The sequence below is a fragment of the Anoplopoma fimbria genome, chromosome 7 (assembly GCF_027596085.1).
Source record: "Anoplopoma fimbria isolate UVic2021 breed Golden Eagle Sablefish chromosome 7, Afim_UVic_2022, whole genome shotgun sequence".
Taxonomy (NCBI): domain Eukaryota; kingdom Metazoa; phylum Chordata; class Actinopteri; order Perciformes; family Anoplopomatidae; genus Anoplopoma; species Anoplopoma fimbria.
Window position 1 is genome coordinate 9,128,968 of NC_072455.1, and position 24,707 is coordinate 9,153,674.

Here is a 24,707-nt window from a genome sequence, read left to right on the forward strand (position 1 = left end):
TACACAGAATAACAAATGTACAGCCAGGGCAGTGGCTCATTGAGGCATTTACCTAAAAAAGTAAAAACCTCAAAGGATTTAGTGTCCTAAATCTCAAAAACGCTTTTAGACATATTTCGGTCACAGTACAAGCCTACATTGTTAGATTTGACCAGGCTGTATTTCTCCCTTAAAGTTAAAAAAACAACAATATTCAGTTTCTCAGTGATGAGAATTTATTATGTTCACATCGTTGGTCTGGTTCTATTCTACCAACATCTGGTTGGTCTTATTCTACTCAGTTTTATGTTGCAGTTCAGATCAAATGTTTTTCTTCCACTGAAGTATACATCTCTGATAAAAACCCTTTCAAATATTAACTTATTATCATCATTGCGGATGGCAGATTTTCCCTTTGGAAAACAGACTTGCACGAAGTTGCTTTGATCTAAATGCTCACAATTGCTCTGCTGACATGCTAATGTTTATGAGGTAGTGTTCTTAAGTGTGTAAGTACGCTAACTCTAGAGCTGAGGTCGCAGGTTTTTTGCAGGAATTTGGTCATAAAGTATCGGAAGAAATTAGTTGAAAAGTTAAGGGATCAGCAAAGTTATTACAATTCATCCTGAGGGGGACATGAATGTATGTCCAAATACTATGTCCATGGCAATCAATCCAATAGTTGTGGAAACATTTCACTACAAACCCTAAAAGGTGCTACAGAAAAACAACAATTTGTTGAGATATTTAAGTCAGGACCAAAGTGGTGGGCCGATTGACAGACTGACATCACCAGGATAGAGCACTGATGTTAGCGTGGCTGAATGTGAAATCCTTGGTTGCTAACTTTACAACCACCCAAGACTACGGTGTACATTGTACCAAACGTAGCCTAGCGACCAAAGAGCAGATGCTACCAACAGTCCCTCAGGAACACCTTACCTGTATTACTCCAACAGAGTGAGCCGAGCAGAGAGTCCCAATGTAAGCCAGTCCCACAGTTGATCCTTCGAAGTCAATACCACTGAAAGACAAGTAATGATTTGGTTATGAAATGACTCGACCGTGTCAAAATAAATGAAATTGGCATCAGATGGTTTGTTTGGTGCGACAAAATAACCAACCATCTCAGTAGTATTTTAAAGCCTCTGTTCCAGAAGATTGGCTGTTTGTTTGCGGGGAGGAGAGTTAATGTGACATCAACGGGCTTTGAACAATCAAGGCTGGCACTTTGTGTAAGCCAAAAGTAACTTCCATATGAGTGTTTGTTCAGCTTATCGAGCTCATACGCCTCTGACTCTTGATTGGAGTTGTACAGGCTGTTGTTTAAGTGGTCGTTAATGGTACCAGGACGAAATAGTGTGCAACTGTCATTATACAGGCTTTCTCTGTATTTGATACATGCAATCGTTATCTGTGACACCAAACCGAGTGTTAAAAGCCAATGTCCAACATGCAAAAACACGTAAGTTACACAAGCCTGATGTGGAAACTTCCAGTGCATTTAGGTCATGTACATCAAGAACGGATGGACCTAAGTGCTCAAACTTGCAAAACATTGTTATTCAGTTTTAAGACGAAAGTCAGGTAATCGCAGCTTCCTTCTGTTTACCAAGAAATATAAACTGAGATAGAGAATGCCGGGTTAATACTGAAGCCTGACCCCAGGCTAACTATTAATCCCAAGAGCAACAATAGTGTGTTGTTGTACAAGTTAATATGTAAGCACCAAAAGTCTTTTAAAGAGACATTATAAATAATCATTTACAAAATGTGAGACTGTTGGTTTCCACTTGTAGAGACCATTCAGACCTGATGAGGTGTGCGTTGTCATGCTTCTTCCTTTTCACTAGATCAGCGTCCCTCCACTTCCTGAAAGCTTCCAGGTTGGCCCCTGCCGGAGGGGTCACGGAGATCAAGTCCCGATCGGTCCAGATCTCCAGCCCCACCAGAGCAATGAAGGTCCTCAGTGGCTTGTACGCCTGCAAGCAAGCAGGACACTGTTAACTTTGTTCATAAAAGGAGACCAAATTATCAGGAATATAAAATAGCAGAAGCTCTGACTCACCATGTTGACAAAGTTGACAATTTCAAAAATCCTCTTTCTCAGCTTTGTCTGATCTCGCTGCCTCTTCACATACTGAAACACCATGTCGTCACGTTAGAGCATGGTCACATCCTGTTTCTCAGCAGTAGATTAATTATAAATCACGCAACCTTTCGCCAAAAATGTGTGAAAATTTGCTATAAAAGGACTTCCTTTTAGTTCTGAATTATATGGTTTCCCCAGTAAATTTCCATGTGTGTATCTTACCTCACGATTATCAGCAACAATGAAGAGCTCAATGTATTTCTGTTTCTGGACAATAGATATACCCTGGAGGACAAAAGAACAAAGCATGTAAAGACATTTTTAATTCATGTCCTTTTTGATGCTTTTAAGATGATCAGATGTGTCCCATCTTGTCACGTAATCACTACAATGAATGAGGATTCTTCTTGGTAGGTTGTCGTGACATTAATGTGGCTACCGCTGATCTGGAGCGGCTCTGGCTTGTTGGCGGTTCGAAGTCGTCGCTCCAGCTGGTGTTGGTGACGCCGCACACTGCGGGCGTGGAGTTCTTGTCATCAAAAGTCATCACCGCGTGGTCCCCCTCGTCGCCGCCAGACAGGGGCTCAATCAGGTACCTCTGGGCCGACATTCTGAAGTAACCCCTGCACCAAGATCAGGCCAGTTAGTCGATTAGGTCTACAGACATTGCTTTTGGGGACAGAAATAAATCTATTGGATGATCACAACTCAGTTAGTTGACCCAAAACCCTTTTTGTTCTTTCTTTCAAGAGCACCTATCTGACAATCATTCATGAACATTGACTTCAAATTTGGAATTGAAGCTGCTGATTTTATATTATAGTAAGGTAATGAATTCCATTGGTTCACAACTTGGGATCAAGACCTCTCCAAAGTTTTAAAAAGTGATAATCTGAAAAGAAACTAGTAGCTGTCACATAAAGTAGTGCACTAAAAAGTGGCATATTTCTCTCTGAGATGTAGAGGAGTAGTATAAAGTAGCATGAAATGGAAAAAACTCAAAATTGTACTAAAGTAGAGTATTTTAGTAAATGTACTTAACTACTTTCCACCACTGGTTCACATCTTGTTTCTGTAAGAATCAGAACTCTGTTTACTCAATACATAGTGAATATCTGGTTCACTGGCTTCATCGCTCGAGGTTTAATTCAATATTGTTAGCATGAAGTTCTCTCCTTTCACTCTGTTTGTATCGTCATTATCATGAGATACCATATGGGAGGGGCATGTTTTAGGAGGATCAAGGACCACTTAACTCCGCTTTCATACTTTTAAGTAAAGTCAAAGAGAGGATGGTTTGAGGGCTCACCTGAGTCCGTCACAAGTGCTGATGCTAACGGATGATTGACTGTCATTCACAATGCTCCCATGATAGTAGCAGTGATCCTGGTAAAGACACAAGCAGGATGACAGTGTTAGCAAATAAGGAAATCCAAACTATCTGGCATTTGCTCACATGAAGGCATAACTGTTAGAAAGTCAAAGAAAGGTTTGTGAAGTTTGGTCCTTGAAGCTTAAAAAACGTCTATTATTAGACCGACACTTTATGGTAAGTCACATCTGATGCACGTGGGAACTGAAACTTGCCCCACAAAGGCAAAACACTTACGACGTCATCCGGAGCTGTGGTGACTTGAGTCCCGTCTTCTTGGTAGTAGGTCTCTGTGTAGTCTTTGGTGAGTAATTCACTGATGATGAAAAGAGATCAAAATAATCTAATATATGAGTTATCTGACTGAGTTTTGGGATCTGGGTAAAACACACCAAATGTCCATATTGAAAACAACCAAATTAAATATTTAATATAATATGGGAAATCTGATTCTGAGGCTGTAGAAATCTGTGTTGTAGATCAAAACAAGTAGCATTGATTTCAACGTGTCTTATGACAAAGATGAAAACCACAAATTTTGTGACGAAGTAAAACCAGGAAGTAGCCCAATTGCTTTGAACATGATGTGTCCGGATAATACACAGAGGCATGCCATTAGGGGAGTTATAACTTACTTGTTTTTTTCTAGTCGCAGTTCGATATCTCTTCCTCCCACGGTCATTGCATACTTAACGGTCTCCGGCCTGAGATGCTGCGCAAAGGAAAGGTTAATTCTTATTTTCCTGTAATTAACAGCACAACCATTGCTTGGCTGTGTTTAAAAGAACAACACAAGTGTGTCTCTATGATATGAAAAAGTGAAAAATGCACCTCTGTATGTCTTTTTCTAACCGAGTGAAGTTTGATGGGTCGAATAACCTCGTAGTCCTTAACCTGGTCAAAGTCGTGACCATGGCTTTCTGTGGAGATAGAACATGCATCATGTTACTTATTGGTAAGAAAGTTAGCTGTATGTCCCGACAATGCCAGTGTCAAAACATGGCTGTGCAAGATGGTGGTCTCTGTGGAAGAGGACCCGCTCCTTATGTAGATATGAATGGCTTTTGTAAGCTAAGTAAAACATAACTCTACTTAGATTCAGGTGAATCAACACTGATTAAAACATAGTTATGAACATTATATTCAATATCTGGCAATAAACCAACCTAAATGTTACACTCTGTGCCTTTAAATGACAAGATTGATGCCACTCCCATGTCTGATGGTTAGCTTAGCATAAAGGCTTGAAACCGGGGGGAAACAGCTAGCCCGTCTCTGTCCAAAGGCACAAAATCCACCTACAAGCACCTCCAGCTCACAAATAAACACGTCACATTTTGTTTCTACTGGAACCCTAACTATTACCTTTCACTAATTAGGGAAAATATAAAATCAGCAAATGAGCTTAAGGCTCATGGTTTATTTAGTCTGACATGCCTCCTGTGACCCCATCTGCAGACTGAATGACCCCATAAGGGGCCCTGACCCTCATATTGAGCATCTCTGCTCTAGCCCCATGGTTTATGAAGAAAAGACACCCGCTGCAGCCTGCAATGCATAAGCCTACTTTTTTGTTTTTAAAAGACAAAACTAAAGTTGTGTGTTAGCAAATCGATCGCTGCTTTAAAGACTGGATCTTTCAGATGAAAATACGTTGAAGAGATGAGTTGTTCAAAGCCCCCTTCACAGCAGATCAGAGATAAACTCAGGGCAGATTATTGCAAAATTGTTGCTGAACTGTCTTCATGCCCTCTGGTGTTTCTGGTTAAAGCTCAAACACACAACCTGGATAGTAATTATGGGATTTCTGTTGCCGCTGCTTACCAACTGGTGACACATTCATATGAGGTGTATACAGTATCAACACAGTAGCTGAAGCTCTGTCACTGAAAACGTCTTTGATAAACCTTATCAGCAGGAACACTAAAGGCTTTGTGAGGAAACCTTGTATGCCCTTAATATCAGATTAATCAGACTAATCAATCATACAACCAAATTTTGTTTGTATGATGACCTAGTTTCCATTGGGTATGGGGGAGATACTACCCCCTCTTTCCACTTTTCACAAATCCCATTATTCCCACTTTTACAACATTTCCTACCACTTCACTTTAAAACAATAAAAACAAGCAATTCAGCATGGCGTCAGCTTTTCAGCATCCAGCGTTCACACCGTCATTTCTTCAGAAATTGCTTTTCTTCAAAAAAAGGGTTTCACCTGTTTGGTTAGATAAAGACTGCTCTACCTTGTTGGTGAAAGGTTTTGGGGGCTGTAAGCAGCCTCAAAGGAATAGTACTACCACTGCCTCTGCATTCTTCCGATTAAATCAAAAATAATCTGTATTTATTTAAAATGAATATTTCCTTAGTAAACTTTTGAATAGAACATAAATCAAAGGTAAGGCAGTGAAGCACAGAGCTTCTTGTAGTAAAGATGCAAATAGAACGTCATTTCTGTCAATGAAAATATATGATTTTAAGTAGAATTACTGCATGAACTAAATGATAGTAAAAATAATAACATATATATATATATATATATATATATATATATATATATATATATATATATCCACCTCTGAAACTCAAGCCACACCCTTGTCACTGCCTTTAGAGTAGTTCAAATTGTGTTTGCTCGATGAAAATGTTATTTCATTGTAATTGTCAGATTAAACAAACAAGATCTTTTTGGTGGAGTCATCTGTCCCTTACTTGCCATATTAAGACTGTATGGAAACCAAACCTCATTATTTTTGTGTGTTTTCTGCAGATTTCATCAGTTCCTGATTTTGAACTTCTGAAAGTCTCTCGTTGTAATCTTCCTAACCAAACATGATACTTGCTGGTCGGCAAAAAGTTGCCAAAAAAGGAAATGACTAAGTTACTCTGCGTACAGGTACGCTGTAGGCTTTGTTGTGATGCAAAGTCCGGCCTCGATAGTGTGTCACAACATGAGCAACACGTCTAAAGTAATGCCCCACGGGTTCCTCCTGGCTCAGGAAGCGTGTATTAGACGGTACTGAGTGTGTTTATAGTCCAACGACAGCAGTAAAAGCTAATTTCTCGGCAGGATTTTACACCAGGCAGGATAAAGACACTAGTCACTCTTTAGTCACTCTTTAGTCACTCTTTAAAATTCCCCTTCTAATCATATGTTGCACAAGGAAATGGATTAGGGCCAAAAAGTTGCAGAGAGATCAAACTCATTTAAAGGTATATCAAACATATATTCAGATGGAGACAAATCATTCATTATCTTGAAACTGACCGAAGCAACATGGTGCCTTTAAGTCTTCAGAACATTAATTTCATTATAATACATTATCACATTTAGTCATGTGTTTTAAAGCACTTCTTTTACCTCTATGCTCAGGAACAGAAGCCCACAAGTGCTTTCAAATAAACAGGACTAACCCAGGCTTTAGTTATTAATCAGCCACTGTGCCCAGTGGAGGTAACAGTGTCCGGTGACTTACCTGAGGGCTTGAGCGAGGCATTTAGGATGAGGACCCACAATAGGAGTGTTCCCGTCATTGTCCCTGTGCAGACCGTCTCACTGTAACAGAGCAGATCGGCGCTCTGATCAGGCTTTATGCTGTGTCTACCTGCATCCTGTGTGAGGCCACACCTTCGCCGGCCCCCTCCTGAACCTGTCACAGCTACTTCCTCATTGACAGCAGATTGACAACACACTCCCAACCGGCCTGAACACGCCCCTGTGTGTTCTCTTAAAGAATGCAGGAAGGATACTAGCTGAGAATAAAAATTCCAAAAAGTTATAGTATGGTATGTCGAAAAAAGTAATGGTATAGATATTGAAAAAAGTTATTAAAAGTCATAATAATATGTCGGAAAAAAGTCATTAAAAAGTCCTGGTATAGTACGTTAAAATAGTCATAAAAAGTTAAAGTATAGTATGTCGAACAAAATAATGAAAAGAAATCATAGTATAGTATGTCAAATAAAGACATTCAAAAGTAATGTTATCTCAAAAACAGTCATATAAATGTTGTATGTCACAGAAAGTATAGTATGATAACGGCATAGTATGTCAAAAAAAGGGCATAAATAATCATATTATAGTATGTCGAAAACAGTTATTAAAAGTCATAGTTTAGTATGTCAAAAAAACTCATATTATAGTATGTATAAAAAGGGTTAAAAAAGTCATGCTATAGTTTGTCTAAAAAGTAATTAAAAGTAATAGTATAGTATGTCAAATAAAGTCATTCAAATGTCGTATCATAGTTATTTTGAAAAAATGAATAAAAAGTCATAGTATAATGTTAAAAATTGTTTTAGTGTAGTATGTCAAAAAAAGTTGTAGTGTAGTATGTCGGAATGAATCATAAAAAATATGTTGTATAGTACATCAAAAAATGTCATGAATAATCGACGTATAGTATGAAGTCAATTAAAAGTTATTGTATAGTATGTCAAAAAAGTCATAAAAAAGCCATAATATTCTTTGTTGAAAAAAGTAATAGTAAAAAATGTCAAAAAAAGTCACAAAAAGTCATAGTATAGTATGTCGAAAAAAATGATATAGTCATAGTAGTCAAAGTATGCGGAAAAAGTGATTAAAATGTCACAATATTGTATGTCAAAAAGTTATATTAAGTCATATTATAGTATGCTTTAAAAAGTCATAGTACAGTATGTTGAAAAAAGTTTTTAAAAAGTCATAGTTTGTCGAAAAAACATAGCATAGTATGTAAAAGAAAATGATATAAAGTCTTAGTATAGTATGCCATATGTAATCATACAAAGTCACTATACAGTATTTCATAAGAAGACATGAAACATCATCATATATAATCCCAGAAATAGTTAATAGAATTCATTGTATAGCGTGCAATAAAAATGTCATTAGAAAGTCATAGTCTAGACCAAAGTGGTCTTCTCTAGAGCCTAAAAGAAAAGAGAATTCAGAAGAAATGTTTTCATAGCTTTGAAACATCAGAATTCCCTTTAAAGTACAGTCATCTCATCCCATCAGACCAATAATTTGTCTGGTCCTGTTGAGCTAAACCACTTTAACAGAATGCTATGTAATGGAGCGGCATTTTCCACAAACGTAAAGAAACTGAAAACGAGTTCATGCAGGGCTCAATGAGAATCAGCGCTCCAAGCCAAAGTCCTTCTGCAAGTCATTTATTGTTGTAAATACTGTTACAAACATTCTGACTCTGGTACAGGAATGTAGCTCCAACAGCTAGAACATCACAGAAAGAAAAAAAAAAAAAAAAAAAAAAAGAGATTAGAGCACTGTGGTCAAAAGCTTCACTTGCAGTCTGACACATTAAGTATACTGATTCTCAGACAATCCTTCTGTTTTTTTGCTTGATCAAAATTTTAGCCGCTTCTTCTTTTTTTCAGCAGTTTGTCTCATCCTGTATTAAGGCTGACTCACAGTCCTTAAGCCACAATGTATTTCCCATGCACGTCGCTTGTCACGCTCCCGTCACCACATTGTAAAAGTTTCACAACTTGGCCAAATAAAGGCATTAAGACTGGGCTCTGTCTGCAGGCGGTGTAGATGTGTCTATTCTCTGCTCCTCTGTGCTTCACCCACCGGACGCATGTTAAAGTGGCTTTCTTATCTTTGGTATAACAATAGAGATTCAGTGTCTCGCTTTCATGTTGGCAGTTTGATAGGAATGATCAGAATAATATTATTCACACTTAAAAAAAACCAACTCATGGTTTAATTACAAAAACAACAGCAACACACATAGAATACTGAGGAAAAACTACAGGATCTCCGGACACTCACTGGAATCACAAACTATCTCTAGCTCCATAAAAACTGCCTGGAGTCTCTCATCCCACATGGAGCTAACATATGGAACCATGCTTCAATCCATAAACTCTGGTCATAAACTTTTGTTGATGCACCTGTGTTATACTCATTCTTTCCTGATGCCCCATTCGTTGAGGACATGACCTAAACATTGAGCATCTGATCTGATCTGATCTGAGCTGAACTGATCTGAACTGATCTGAACTGATCTGAACTTAAACAACTGAACAATTGCCTCACTGTGAGTGCGTCATCCACACTGAACTCAAACCAGCGGTCAGAATCAGAAAAAAATAGTTCTACTGCTTTGCCCCTTGTCAATATGACTTCCAGATACTATGCATTTTACTCTAATGTAGACACATTAGAGTAAAATACTTTTGTATCACCCCATAAATAAGAAATATATTTTAACAATGGTTTTATAATAAAGAATGAAATAAACTGGACTGGACTAATCACACAAATGCACTTTATAAAAGGGTCAGAGCAGACTCTATCTGCTGAGGAGATTGAGGTCCTTTGGAGTGCAGGGAGCACTCCTGAAGACCTTCTTTGACTCTGTGGTGGCATCAGCCATTTTTTATGCAGTGGTCTGCTGGAGCTGCAGCATCTCGACAGCCGACAGGAAGAGACTGAACAAACTTGTCAAGAAGGCCAGCAGTGTGCTGGGGTGTCCACTGGATACGGTGGAAGTGGTGGGAGACAGGAGGATGATGGCCAAGCTATCATCCCTGATGGACAACACTTCTCACCCCCTGTAGGACACCCTGGCAGCTCTGTGCAGCTCCTTCACCCCCGGTGTGTGAAGGAGAGTTACCGCAGGTCCTTCCTTCTTGCTGCTGTCAGGTTGCACAACTAGCTCTGCTCCCAGTAGACCACATGACACTAAAAACCTCTGCAATACAAATACACTGTGCAATACAATAGTTATAATAGTTTCTGTCTATATATAATATTTCAGTTACTGTGGATTCTTTACTGTTTTTTTTTATTGCTCATTTGCTTATTTATAATACTTATTTTTGATCTTGTTTTTTTACTATGTCTCTTGTTTGCACTATCCTCTATGCTGCTGTAATCCTGTAAATTTCCCCGCTGCGGGACTAATAAAGGATTATTTTATCTTATAATAGCATGTTTATGATGTGCGGGAAAAATTCTAGAGGCATTAGCAATCACAAGGACATCATCTACCAAACAGACATTGTTTTATGACATATTTTATTATGACATACTATTTTGTACATTTTTCATGGCATAATTAACTATGACATTCATTATTTATGACATTTTATGTCTGTCAGGCATCATTTTACTGACTGACTTTGAGTTCAACCCCAGTTGATAGATAAAATACCTTATTATAAATGATTTGTTACCTCTCATACATTGGTTTGCTTCTTACTAACAGAAACTTGGCTCAATCAAACTGGGTGTAAGGAAATTATTAAGGCCTCACCTCGTAACTACAGCTTCTTGCAAAAAGTCAGAATAACAAGTATGGTAAGGTGAAAAAAGTAAATAAGAAATATCATAATTTTTTGTGTGACAAAAAGTCAGAAATAGGTAAAAAAAACAAAAAAACGTAGAAAGGAATGGCAAAAAAGCCATAGAAAGTATATGTGTGGTAGGTATATGACATACTATATATTAATTATAATATGTCCAAATATTCTTTAAAAAAGTATAGTTTGTCAAATAAGTCACAAAAAGCCATAGTAAATAATGTTGAAATTGATCATAAAAAAGTAATAGTATAGTAAGTCAAAAAAAGTCATAATATAATAATATAATGAAAAAAAGATACCATAGTATGTCAAAAAAGTCGTAGAAAGGTCAAAATATAGTATATTGAAAAAATATACAGTAGTATGTTGAAAAAAGCCATACTATTGGATGTCAAAACGTCATTAAAAAGTCATAGTATAGTATGTCAAAAACACACCATAGTATGTTGAAAAATACATTAACAGAACATAGTAAAATATATTGAAATATGTCATAAAAAGTAATATTATAGTATGTTGACAACCGTCATGAAAAAGTCATACTATAATATGTTGAAAAAATCATATTATAGTATGTCGAAATAAGAAATAGCTTAGTTTGTAGAACAATTCATTCAAATGCCGGAGTACAGTTTGTCGAAGAAAAACATACCATAATATGCTGTAAAAAGTCATTTAAAGTCATACTATACTATGTCAAAAGAGTCATAGTATACTATGTAAAAAAATACATGAAAAAGTCATAGAATAGTATGTCGAAAAAAGAAAGTTCCCTATGTTGAAATAGCTATAATAGTATGTTGAAAAGGGCCATAGTATAGTATAGTATGTTAAAAAATTATAAATGATATTTTATTGAAAAAAGTGATTAAGAAAAGTCTTATTGTAATATATCCTAAAGTGAAACTATAGTATTCCTAAAGAGTCATTGTATAGCCTATTGAAAGAATGTCGGAAAAAAAGTCATATAAAACTATGTCATAAAAAGACAAGGAAAAGTCATAGCATAGTGTGTTGAAAATAGTCATAATATAGTATTACGGAAAAATCATCGTTTAATATGTCAAAGAATTCATAACAAGATCATAGTATAGTATTTAATTAAGTCATTGAAAAGTCATAGTATAGTATGTCGAAAAAGTCATACAAAAGTCGTATAATGATATGTCAATAAAAGACAAGAAAAAGTTATGAAAAAAGATATGACTAAATAATCATTAAAGAGCTGTAGTATATGCTATACTACGGCTCTTTAACAAAGTTTGTTGAAAATAGTTTTTAAAAAGTCTAAGCTAAGCTAACCCAGCTAGGACCTGAGGCTACTCCACTACCCAGGTTGGTGACTGTTGAGTCCACATCCACAGAGACCCGGCTCCATCTTTCATCCCGGATCAAACTGCAGTTGATGGGAGGACAGCAGGACAGAGAGCAGGACTTGGTGGAACCAGAGGAGGTGGACCCTGTGATTACATTATGATGCTTGGTGCTCAAACACAGTCAAAGTTGATGGATAATGTTTTCCTGACGTCAAATCTTTTTATATTAAGACGTCGGCCACATTATCGACCTAAATAATATTTTTTTTTTGCTGCTGTGTGCATTCCTTATGATGCAAATTTAATAAATTCCCTACAGGAATGTACTAGTGTTTTTGTTTTGTTTGGCTTGTCAAAAATTACAACTTTTAAATTGATGCTCAGATAGGAGCAGGGGACTTTTTTTAGCCCGAACACCCTGGAGATGAAACCTAACAGAGGTAGGTGACTTAAACAGAAACATTACACATTATCTAACTGCACAATCAGGCAACATTCAACACTCAATCATCATTTTGGCCAAAGTTAAACTACTATTAGCAAACAGTGTTGACATAACCCAACTAGTCAACCAAGAGTATTTTTGTCTTTACAAAAACATGTCAATGAAACATTCAACCCTTTCAGGGTTTCTTATTTCTTTACAAATAATTTACAAATACTAGTAACAGGACGACCTTCATTACCATCATACTACAGTAAATCAAAGAGTCATGAAAATTCATGGTATAGTATGTCAATAAGTCAATAAAAATTCCAAAAAGTTATAGTATGGTATGTCGAAAAAAGTAATGGTATAGATATTGAAAAAAGTTATTAAAAGTCATAATAATATGTCGGAAAAAAGTCATTAAAAAGTCCTGGTATAGTACGTTAAAATAGTCATAAAAAGTTAAAGTATAGTATGTCGAACAAAATAATGAAAAGAAATCATAGTATAGTATGTCAAATAAAGACATTCAAAAGTAATGTTATCTCAAAAACAGTCATATAAATGTTGTATGTCACAGAAAGTATAGTATGATAACGGCATAGTATGTCAAAAAAAGGGCATAAATAATCATATATAGTATGTCGAAAACAGTTATTAAAAGTCATAGTTTAGTATGTCAAAAAAACTCATATTATAGTATGTATAAAAAGGGTTAAAAAAGTCATGCTATAGTTTGTCTAAAAAGTAATTAAAAGTAATAGTATAGTATGTCAAATAAAGTCATTCAAATGTCATATCATAGTTATTTTGAAAAAATGAATAAAAAGTCATAGTATAATGTTAAAAATTGTTTTAGTGTAGTATGTCAAAAAAAGTTGTAGTGTAGTATGTCGGAATGAATCATAAAAAATATGTTGTATAGTACATCAAAAAATGTCATGAATAATCGACGTATAGTATGAAGTCAATTAAAAGTTATTGTATAGTATGTCAAAAAAGTCATAAAAAAGCCATAATATTCTTTGTTGAAAAAAGTAATAGTAAAAAATGTCAAAAAAAGTCACAAAAAGTCATAGTATAGTATGTCGAAAAAAATTATATAGTCATAGTAGTCAAAGTATGCGGAAAAAGTGATTAAAATGTCACAATATTGTATGTCAAAAAGTTATATTAAGTCATAGTATAGTATGCTTTAAAAAGTCATAGTACAGTATGTTGAAAAAAGTTTTTAAAAAGTCATAGTTAGTATATATACATAGCATAGTATGTAAAAGAAAATGATATAAAGTCTTAGTATAGTATGCCATATGTAATCATACAAAGTCACTATACAGTATTTCATAAGAAGACATGAAACATCATCATATACAATCCCAGAAATAGTTAATAGAATTCATTGTATAGCGTGCAATAAAAATGTCATTAGAAAGTCATAGTCTAGACCAAAGTGGTCTTCTCTAGAGCCTAAAAAGAAAAGAGAATTCAGAAGAAATGTTTTCATAGCTTTGAAACATCAGAATTCCCTTTAAAGTACAGTCATCTCATCCCATCAGACCAATAATTTGTCTGGTCCTGTTGAGCTAAACCACTTTAACAGAATGCTATGTAATGGAGCGGCATTTTCCACAAACGTAAAGAAACTGAAAACGAGTTCATGCGGGGCTCAATGAGAATCAGCGCTCCAAGCCAAAGTCCTTCTGCAAATCATTTATTGTTGTAAATACTGTTACAAACATTCTGACTCTGGTACAGGAATGTAGCTCCAACAGCTAGAACATCACAGAAAGAAAAAAAAAAAAAAAGCTAGCAAATAAATAAACAATGCTGCTGCTTTACAGAAATGGTATTTTTCTGGTATGTTTTTTGTTTTTCTTTTAATCTTTAGACATATTGAGAGTTAACGTTTCAGTTACATTCAAAATGAGTGCACTTATAAATACTTGTTAGCAAACCCCGCTGCCAGCCGCCAGCTTCAAGTGCTTGTTTCCTTGGTTAGCTTTGTTGTGTCACGCTAGCCTACAATCCCTGACACGCTATGGAGGGAAAATATCACACACACACACACACACTTTAAATTATCTTGTGCTCTAGCTGTATATATATACATGAATTACATTTCACACAATCAGCTTCCTACATTCCACATTAAAAGACCCTTCATGTTGCTTTCTACTGACTGCCTATAGGCCAACCCAAACACACAAACCATTAGAAGTATATTCCTTTACATAGTTTTCTATATATTTCATCAATATGTGTCATTTTCTATATCCAGCTGGTTTTTGTTTGAACATGGAGTACATTGGTTGTATCACACACCACGCACACACCACACTAGCAGTAAGAACAGTAGAGCGTAAAGCACGTGGGTTCAGAGAGAGCCATGTTGAAAGTCCCAAAAAATGGCTGCCCTTGCCTCTGTTCCTCTTCAGTATCATTTTCAACATCATAGAAAGTCTAGTAGTAGTAGTAGTAGTAATAAGGCCAAGATGAGATTCATTGATGAGGTCAGACAAAAGGAATTAGCCGTGGGTTTTTAAAGCTGGGGTATACATGTTACCGTTTAGCTTTGAACTCACAAAGAGAAAACAAGTCCTGTTCATATCGTCTCACACAGGGGTGGTGTAAGCAGGTACATTCACAGAGATTCAGAGGAGTAGGTGTTGGTGTTGTGTTCAAATCATTCAGTAAATTGGAGCAAAGAGGCTCCAAATTGAGTGGAATTTAAAGTTTTTAACTCCATTTTCCCCTTTATTAGGTTTAACCTTAATCATGACTACAAAGCATTCCTTGTTGACTTGTTTTTCATATTGATAGGTAAACCAGTAAGCGTTACAGCTGTGCACACCATAAGTCATGTGTAAAGTCAATCCCTGTTCATATTGTTTTTTTGTTTTTTTTACTAAGGACATGCAGCCACCATCTGTAATAGCTCCATAAATCATCCTGGGAAGTTGATGGCTGGTGCAAACTACTGAAAAACAGCTCTGTGTATGTGCCACATTTTGAAGGACCGTTGTACTACAGTGTACTACAGTGTATGCGATTAGTTCTGCTCACACAAAATAAATTAAAGGGACCAATTTGAGCCTTCAATTAAATAGGTTTCAGAAGATTAGTTTGCAGGTTTCAAATAAAAGAACTGGTTCACAACATATTTTTGGACTCACAAACTAAAGTTGCTTTAGTCAACATTAATTGTTCAGATATTTCTTATATATTACAAATTAAGTATTCATTGAATTCGACCAATTAGCTATGTGTCTGCAATAGCAAATTAACCACTTATTATAATAATAAAAATAACATTTTTAATCTTATTTAAATCTTTGTAATTATAATGCAAAAATGCAGAACCTCAGCCCGTGAACACTCTAAGCCACTGACATCAACCTGTTATTTAAGAGGCATGAAAGACAGTATTTAACATCTTACCCAGTAGGGACAACTGTGTTCTTAAGGTTTATAACTGACCTTCAGTAATAGGTGATATATCTGTTGGAATTGAAATATAGATCTTCAAGAGTGCACATACAAAAAACATTCACTTTAATTAACATTCACTCTTCTCCAAAGAAGAGAAGCAAGAGTTGATGTTGGTTTATCTCATACGCAGGCTCGAAGAGGAGAGTGAGAAAAAAAATGTCTTGTGATCCAATTTTCTAAGTCTGATCTTAATGGTTTTCTGTAAAAATAAAAAAAATATTCTGCCAGGATAATCTTTTCAAGTTCCTGTTACTAAGAAACTGAAAACAATTAGCACCTGCCTAAACTTTTTTGTATCTGCAAAACAGGTGAAAAAAGTTTGGGCAGTTAATTGTTTTGTTGACCTTTTTAATCAGGAACGTTTTTATGAGTTTGTTGTTGTAATATTCAAAATTTATTTCACCCAGCACATTATGAACAAAATTGTGCCACTGGCCTCTCGGGGCCTGTGTAGTCTAATGTGATTTGGCGCTTCTAATCTTCAAAGTACCTTCAATTCAAAATAGTAGGCAAGCAAGAATATATATATTTCGAAAAGTCCAGGCCAGTGTTTTCACATGTTTGAACCTCTTTCCCTTTATTTACATACCACTTTCTATGGGAGAACCTTTGTTTTTAGATCTTAGTTTTTTAGGCAGCCACTGATTTCCACTGAAATTGTCTCAAAATCAGCTTTTAGAAACCAAATAATAACAATAACAATAATGCTCACTGTCATGGATTATCACAACCATATTTCATGTTTTTGCAAGCTAAATTTGTTAACAAAATAAAAAGACAAATACCCATCATGTTTTTGAGTGTTGGGACCGTAAACAGAAAAGGGACATGATCTGGTGACCTTTGGAATAATAATCCTGATACTATATTTCCCATTTATGTAAAAACCATTTATAAGAACCATCAAATATTCAAATAAATTTATATTAAACTCACAATAAAACAACGGTCACATATTCAAAAATTTGGTTACCAAATGTTGCTACATGTCAAACGTTGTGTGTCTGGAGGATGTCTTTGGTGATCACTGAACGGTAAACCTTTATCTGGCATTTAATTAATGGAAATGTATTAACAAAAAATGATACTAGTTTAGAGGTCTGTGAAAGGCTTCATCTGTGCTCAGGCGTTGTTTGTTAGTTACTGTAAATTCAAAATGAGTGTCCGAGGCCATTATTTACCTCAACTGAGTCAGTCCTTTACTTGAAGTAAGAAGTTGAATGCAGAACTTTGAATTTGAGGTATTAATCATTTTGCTTTTGTGCTAAAAAGTTTTGATTAGGTCTAATTCTTCTACAACTGCCAATACCAAACTTCCAAGTTAGAGAAAGGGGAATAGTAAAGCAAGAAGGTGTTTTCCTGGGGTCCTCAATTCACTAAATCCGGCCCTGGAAAACAAACCAAGGTCAGAAAGGTTGTTGAAATACACTAGGAAGAGGTAGTTTCCAAATAGGCATATCAGGGCCTTTACACACCAGGGGGATGATGAATAAATGATACCAAAATGCAAAACACTGGCCTGCGAATATTTCACATCAAAACTTTTCCTACCAGCATGAGAATTTGGGACAATTAAAATACTTTTTCAATCGTAGGTTGAAATAGATTTGCGCAGGCAGAGGACCAACTACCAGAGCGGATCTGGTCTGCGCTGCCTTTGTCAAGGTTCAAAGGAGTGATAAAGTTTGCCACCTTGGTTCAGATTATGGATTGTTGGACACTAAAATGTACACACTAAAAGTGCATTGTGATTGGTTGATACCTTTATTTAAGGTACAAGAGCTCCGAAATATCGACCTTGTTCCGAAAAAAAAAATGATGCTGCTTTTTTCTGTTTAATATTTGCAATTCGTGTGAAAGTGGAGGTTTTGTTAGTGATATGAAATAGTATTAAGTGATACACCGGGGAAATACAGTTTTACTCATGTGAGAAAAAACTCCAAATTTGCGAAACATCCGTGAAATACATCTGGGACAAATTTGTTTTCAAGTTGACTATATGCTTTTGCTGACTCCAAGCAAAGTGAAGTAACGGTTTATCCAGCTTCCACTTAACGTAAGTATATACAGGGACATTAGGGAATGTAAGTCAAACCCGCTGCAGACGACACGCTAGACCCGGTCTGCGAGCCTTGAAGCCCGTCCCCAGCTGCTGAACAGAGGGCCGTGTGCTTGTCTTTTCAAATTTCAATATTGAACTGGCCCACATGTCCAACTGCAAAGGATTGTACGGTGCACTTCCTTTTGGCAATACATTTGCCAAGCGTGAAGTAGATCGGACTAACAGATGTCAAGATATTCGAAGGACGTACCCAAATGTTGTTTAAATATAAAATTAAAGAAAACTTGTAGAAAAAATAATTGCCTTAATGTAAGAAATCAACTGGTGATATATTGTTTAAAATCAATTCCTTGTCATTTCTCTTTTGTAACAGTAGTTGAGGAAAACAACCTGGGGTTAATTAGACCCTCGACATAGAGACATCGTGGGATCCCATGGGAGTCAACTCTATGTATCGGACAAGCTGGTTGAAAACTGTGGTGCACGTGACTGGAGCTACTGCTGGTGCTATGTACAGAGAATACGGATGTGAAACAAATGGAAACACAGCTGAAAAATCATAGCAGTAGGAAACAGCTACTCCAACGACTGACCGCTGTAGAGATGGAAAAGTTTCAGAAATTTGAAGTGCAAAAAAGGAGCTAGGGCCTCAATTCTTCTACAATGCAGCGAAGATGTAGAATGTGACGATGGGGAGTGTGTGTTTGTGTTCACGCAATCATTTGTCAGCAAGATTCACTCACACCCATCCGTGGAGAGCTCTGTGTTGTGCAAAGAACACCGACTCACAGCATTTGGAGTAATTACAGTAGCAAGAAGGGAGAGCAGAAGTGAAACCATGCTAGTTCCCATGAAATGGAGCTACAACATGAACACTGAAAAAAAGTTTTTCTCACATGAATGACGAAGTGGAGGAAATACAACAAGACACAGGCAGTGTGAAATAGCAGCATGGCAGAAAGTACAGTCAGGGTTCGGGGTTGGATGTGCAGATCAAGTCCACAATCAGGATTCAGGTCCCGCTCATTAAGGTTTCTAGTGTGTGAGAAGTTCTCATTTTCCTTATTTAACAATGACCAAAATTGTAACCAAGCCATCTCTGCGGACTAAACCGAACATTAAAGATACATTAAAGACTGGTCATAGTGCTCCCCAGGGTTGACAGTGTGAAATGTGTTTCTAAACATCAACAGGGAACCAGGAAAAGCCTTTTTTAGGATTATGGTGTGAACGCCCTTTTACTAATGGTACCTCTAGCCCCCCCCAAAAAAAACCTTTAGTGAGCACAGATTGATAGTTGGGTGTCTACGTGGTTGACAAGGCTTAGCAACAGAACAATCCAACTAACCACTCACTACAGTCCATCAGAAGGGGGCTGCTGCAGTGGGGGGCGGCTCGGTGGGGTGACAGTTTAAAGGGTGGTGAGGTCGGGGCTTTGTCTTGTTAAATGTAAACGGGCTGCTCCTGGGCGGTCAGCAGGCGGTACATGGCTGCGGGCATCGTCTTCATGTGGATCTGAGGGAGTCACACACAGGGCAGAGCATTCAAGTTATGGAACGATTAACAGTGAATGCCTTTGGAGATCAAATGCCAAAGGCTGGCAGTCATTGCCAACTGGGACATCCCCTTGTACACTGTAACTGTCACTGTTGCTGCTACAGTATTATGAGCAGAGTTACTTGTTAAGTGAAATGACCCAGCTGACTGAAAAACTAGCCAAAATTCAAAGATTCTATTAGAGGCGTCATTGTCCATTACATTCCACTATATTGCCCAAAATTGCTGAATTTCCACTGCACGATACAGTTTGGCTCGGCTCGACTTTTGGTACTAGGTGCCTTTTCTTGATTCTCCTTTCTCCGTAACATCATCGTCAACATGACTGAAACACAGAGGAACATCTGCATTTCATCTATTGACCACGACATGCTCTTTTCGGGCCCGGCATTTTTTAAAATCTGTGTCAAGTTAATAAAGAAAATGGTGGTTGCTATTGACGGTAGCTTGGAAATGGCGGGTTTATGCATGCTGTCCCATGTCTCGCAAGTGACAATTCTCTCTGACCATTCAGTTGCTCAGTTGCTTGGAACCTCAACAGAGGTGGTACCAAAAAAATTACCAGGTACCAGGTTCTATCCAAAACTTTTGCTAATGGTAAAGTTCTGAGCAGGTAGAGTCGAGCCATGCAGTGGAAATAAGGCAAGTGTTGGACAGAATAGACTAACACACTAACTGTGATGTAATGTAGCTGGAGAGAAGCTCAGGGAAAACTCACGACAATCTGGTCACTAGATTTAAGAGGAGGAGGTGTTTCTTATTTCTTATTGTCACTAAATCCCATGAAAAGACCAATGACAAAAATACAAACTAACAAATATATTTACATAAAATGTTTAGATGCATTTAAAATAAACAAAATGAACCCTGATATTTGACATTTCATATGTAGACAATAACGACCTTGAAAATACCCTCTGAGTATCCTACCCTTTCTGTCTCTCAGTCCACTGATTTCCTCTGAACACACAAAACAGCTCACAAATATATAGTTGAATTTTCTTTAAAGACTGTTCAGTCCTTTCCTTAGACAGTTGGGCACCGTTTTTGTCAAATGTTACACAAACAGGTGTAAATAGTGCATTTGTAGGGGGCTACTCTGTGAGTATTGTTGTATATCAGGACCACCGTCTTTCACTCTCCCTGTACTGTAGAACACTAAAACAGATTTGATGACTTAATCCTTCACTTTTTATACATTTAGCTTTGTAGTGCATGCCCAGTGTGTCGTCTCACCTCTCCCACGGCGTTGGACAGGATGTGGACAATTTTCTCATGGGGGGTGGCCACCACGCTCTGACCGTTGATCTCGATGATGCGGTGACCCACTCGGACCCCGCCCCGCTCGGCGATGCCCCCGCGCATAAGGCTACAGATCTGTTGATAGGGACGGATTAATTCTTTTAGACGACAAATCAAATTTCACAGAAGTATATTTGTGTGCGAGAACCGTTTCGCGTAAAAACAGGGCGGGATCACAGTGCTACCCACAATGCCATTCTGGACGCTGAAGCCCAGCTGATAGCGGAGGTCTGGTCGTCTGATGAGGACAGTGGTCACTGGGGGACATCTGACTATGTTAAGCTTGATCCCGGACTGGTTCTTCAGACCCTACATAAAAAAACAACCTATGGTATGAGCTTAGGGTTGGGCTATAGTGGAATTTCTCTTTTCCGATAATTAAGAAAAACAAAAACATACATAATTATTGTCCAAAAAAAGCTGAGGAGAGAGATGTATTAAGATACTGTACAAGCATCTTCATTCATGATGTCCATACATATACCTTGATGATGGTCTGGCAGGTGGACAGCGGCAGTCCCACCAGACTGGTCCCATTAATGGACATGATCTGGTCTCCTATGTTCAGTCTGCCGGATCTCTCAGCCGGCCCAGCGTGCATCATGCTGGCGATGATGACAGTGGGCAAGATGGAGCCCCACCCGCTCTCCACAATGACCACACCCAGAATCTCCCCCTTACCTTTCTCTATGCACACCTGAGGTGTCAGCAGGCGGAAGCAACAGAAAACAAATTTAAAGTCAGTCAAATCAAATATATGACAGACAAACCCGTTGAGTGAATCATGATTTATAGCCCTACTTACGTCTTTGCAGTTCTCAGACTTGGAGAAGTGGATGAGGTCATCATTGTACATGTCCTGAGTGTTGAGCAAGTCACTGTACTCCTTCTGGCTCAGGTCCTCGGGGTTAATGCCATTGGCCCGTAAGAATTCTTGGTAAGCCACACTGAAGGCCTGCCCGATGGACTGGGCAATCAACTGGGCCTAGAGGACAGGATGGGTGAACTTGTAATCATTCTTTTTATAATCCTATGGACAACCCAAGCTCTCTTTTTAACTAACTATAGTCTATTTAACAGTTGATTACACAGTCAAACTTAACCCTACAAAAATTCCCCCCACTGACAAGCGAAGGCAAGATCTAACTTTGCTGTTGGACTCACATCCTCAGACTCAAACACGTGGCATATCATCTTGTACTGGCGCTTGCTCTCTTGACCTGGGTCTGAGGCCTCCACGTTCTCCTCAGAGTCGGATCGAGGCATCCTTCGCCGGGCCATCAGAACAACGATGTTGCCAATGTCAGCAATGTAGGAGATGGTCCGCAATGGGTGGTCCATCATAGTCTCCTGGAAGTCAGAGAACCATAACAGTCCTTCTATCATTAGGATGTGGGGTGAGTAACTAAGCAACCAAAGTTGATTAAGTAACCACTGCACAGCTTGTAATTTTTTTTTCATATTTCCATATTGGAAGTCATATTGTTCCCCTGAATAAATCTTGACTGAGCACTCCAAAGTCTTTTTCCGTGCACAGCTACTAAGCTGTTTACTAGTTAGCAATCCTTTTACACAGTTTTACGAATCAATATGTTTTTTCTACCACATGACCCCAAGGGGCTTCCGTACAAAACAGAAACAGACTGAGATACCCTCCTACTGCCCAACTTCTGCAATGTTCACCTAGGTAAACTTAAGACTTTTGAAGACTTTTTTGGAAGCACACAGAATACAATTTAATACGTGTTACACGGTCTAGAATAATTGACCTCCCCGAGTTCCTTGACATTTGTCACTCCTTTCCATGTGTAGATACCAATAAATATATCATTTAACAAGACCTGAACACATGTTAGATAAATGAAAGGGGGGATAGCCAATTAACAAAACAACCTACTTATACAAGGTCGACAGATACATTTTACTGTACATCAGAGTTCATGAATAATAGCTCTAGAGACAGGTTTTGCTAAAATCACATAAAAAACTATTTACGAGTAACTCTATTGCAGGCTAGACATAATATTATAATATATAATATATACATAAACAAGAAATAAAGTGTAATACTTTTGAATACCTTAAAAGCTATAATATGCAACAATTTACAATGTATCATCATCTTATGTCCCAGTAGAAGTGTGTGGTGGAGTCTGTATCTGCAGAGAGCCCTGCCCTCTATCTGTATCACCTCTGTTCTTCTTCTTTTGCTGTTCTTCTTCTTTTGCTGTGCTCAAAGACCATTTAACTCCCAGCTAACAAGCAGAGTGTACAGCCTGTTCTCATTCTGCTTGTCTGCTCATATGCGTAAAAAAAAGGAGTTGATCTGCTTTATTTCATAAACAGAAAGTCTTTGCTCCATAGCGGAACCATGCCGACTGATCTAAACCAAACCATGTAATGAGGCACAACCATGTCAAACTGTGGAGAGCACCCGTTAGCAGCACATGCAACTGTGTAGCATCAAAAGTGTACTACGGCGTACTTGGCTCCATTTGAATACGTTTGTCTGGAATCTTGTTATCCTTGAATGGCTGGTGATGTGAGGGTCCTTTCTCAGCGAGGGGACAGAAAAAGGTTCTAAAGTTTTGCGTCGTACACGTCAGTCAGAGCGAGTACCTGGGAGTCGGCGTTGAGCACTTTGATTCTCTGGGTGGAGATGAAGAGATCCACCTCCGTCATGGGCTGAGGCTCTCCCTCAGGGGCCTACACACACACACACACACACACACACACGCACACGCACACGCACACGCGCACACACAAACGCGCACACACACACGGCAATATTAGACACACGTCCATAAAACATACGGACATAAAAAGTCCAAAACGTTCATGAGCAGATGTTACTGAACGAACAGACATTCAAAGTTAGAGGTTAGTGACGTCTCATTACAACCAAAGCACAGTGAAACAGCTGAGAGATTAATAACACTTTCTGATCCATGAACTCTGCATTTACTGAAATGCAATAGTTTAACTTTTTCACAGTGACTATGCATTATTTCCCAAAATGTTGAACTATTCCTTTAATTCAGTTTGATTTTGTTAGCACTGTAATGAGAATGGAAAGCAATGGCTTCTACTATTACAAACACTACAGCGTGCTTTGCAATTTAGAAAAGCAACCTGATTTGCAAAAAATGACATTGTTGCCATTCAACATGTTTTTTATTAGTTTAACTTCTTTACTGTCATCAGAAATCTGCAACATTATCTTGTGCACTCTGATTGACAGTACACAGCAGGATAGTATATTGATTTGAGGAACGATTAGTAGTCATCTGATTTGGTTTGATGGAATATGTTTGTGTGAGCTACAATGACAATTTGAAAATAATCTGAGCAACTATTATACTCCCAACTCGTCAAATATATATGCTTGGTCAGTGGTCCTATGCTTCAAACTAGCAGGTTCTGGGTACCCATCTAGCATCAGTTTTCGAGGAGGCAGGGAGGCGGTGTCAGTTTCTGCTCGTTTTAAACAAAGTGTCTTTTCAAAATAAACTTCCAACGTAGGTTGTGCAGTTTTTAAGTCTATTTGGTTATGTTTAGGCGAATTAGTATTTTAGGTTTAGAAAAGGCTGTGGTTTTGATTAGAATAACTAATATACCAAGCTGGCTAGCGTAGTAAACTATACCTCAACATGATCAATTTGTAATCATTGTCATTGTGAGCATGCTGACATAAGCATTTGGCTTGAAGCCTAATAACAGCCGCTAGCAGGTCTGGAGAATCTTATTTTGACATCCCAGACTTCTGTTAGTCATCTGACTGGGTAGGTGAGCAA

The 24,707-nt window shown here is 37.7% G+C and overlaps 2 protein-coding genes across 2 annotated transcripts in view; both read right to left on the reverse strand.

The window, feature by feature from the left end:
• Nucleotides 1-7,010, reverse strand: part of LOC129093313 (zinc metalloproteinase-disintegrin-like brevilysin H2a) — a 16,993-nt gene extending 9,983 nt beyond the window's left edge. The window contains exons 1-10 of the mRNA XM_054601293.1: nucleotides 6,920-7,010; nucleotides 4,275-4,363; nucleotides 4,079-4,155; nucleotides 3,681-3,759; nucleotides 3,381-3,457; nucleotides 2,511-2,694; nucleotides 2,294-2,356; nucleotides 2,048-2,119; nucleotides 1,792-1,961; nucleotides 922-1,003 (exon numbers count right to left, since the gene is read on the reverse strand). Of these exons, the coding sequence (XP_054457268.1) occupies nucleotides 922-1,003; nucleotides 1,792-1,961; nucleotides 2,048-2,119; nucleotides 2,294-2,356; nucleotides 2,511-2,694; nucleotides 3,381-3,457; nucleotides 3,681-3,759; nucleotides 4,079-4,155; nucleotides 4,275-4,363; nucleotides 6,920-6,977 (951 nt within the window). The 5' untranslated portion in view covers nucleotides 6,978-7,010. The remainder of the gene's footprint in view (nucleotides 1-921; nucleotides 1,004-1,791; nucleotides 1,962-2,047; nucleotides 2,120-2,293; nucleotides 2,357-2,510; nucleotides 2,695-3,380; nucleotides 3,458-3,680; nucleotides 3,760-4,078; nucleotides 4,156-4,274; nucleotides 4,364-6,919) is intronic.
• A 12,029-nt stretch (nucleotides 7,011-19,039) lies between these two features.
• apba1a (amyloid beta (A4) precursor protein-binding, family A, member 1a) overlaps nucleotides 19,040-24,707 on the reverse strand; it is a 48,556-nt gene continuing 42,888 nt past the window's right edge. Inside the window, exons 8-14 of the mRNA XM_054601664.1 lie at nucleotides 23,533-23,619; nucleotides 22,078-22,263; nucleotides 21,719-21,898; nucleotides 21,398-21,610; nucleotides 21,103-21,222; nucleotides 20,848-20,988; nucleotides 19,040-19,569 (exon numbers count right to left, since the gene is read on the reverse strand). Of these exons, the coding sequence (XP_054457639.1) occupies nucleotides 19,498-19,569; nucleotides 20,848-20,988; nucleotides 21,103-21,222; nucleotides 21,398-21,610; nucleotides 21,719-21,898; nucleotides 22,078-22,263; nucleotides 23,533-23,619 (999 nt within the window). The 3' untranslated portion in view covers nucleotides 19,040-19,497. The remainder of the gene's footprint in view (nucleotides 19,570-20,847; nucleotides 20,989-21,102; nucleotides 21,223-21,397; nucleotides 21,611-21,718; nucleotides 21,899-22,077; nucleotides 22,264-23,532; nucleotides 23,620-24,707) is intronic.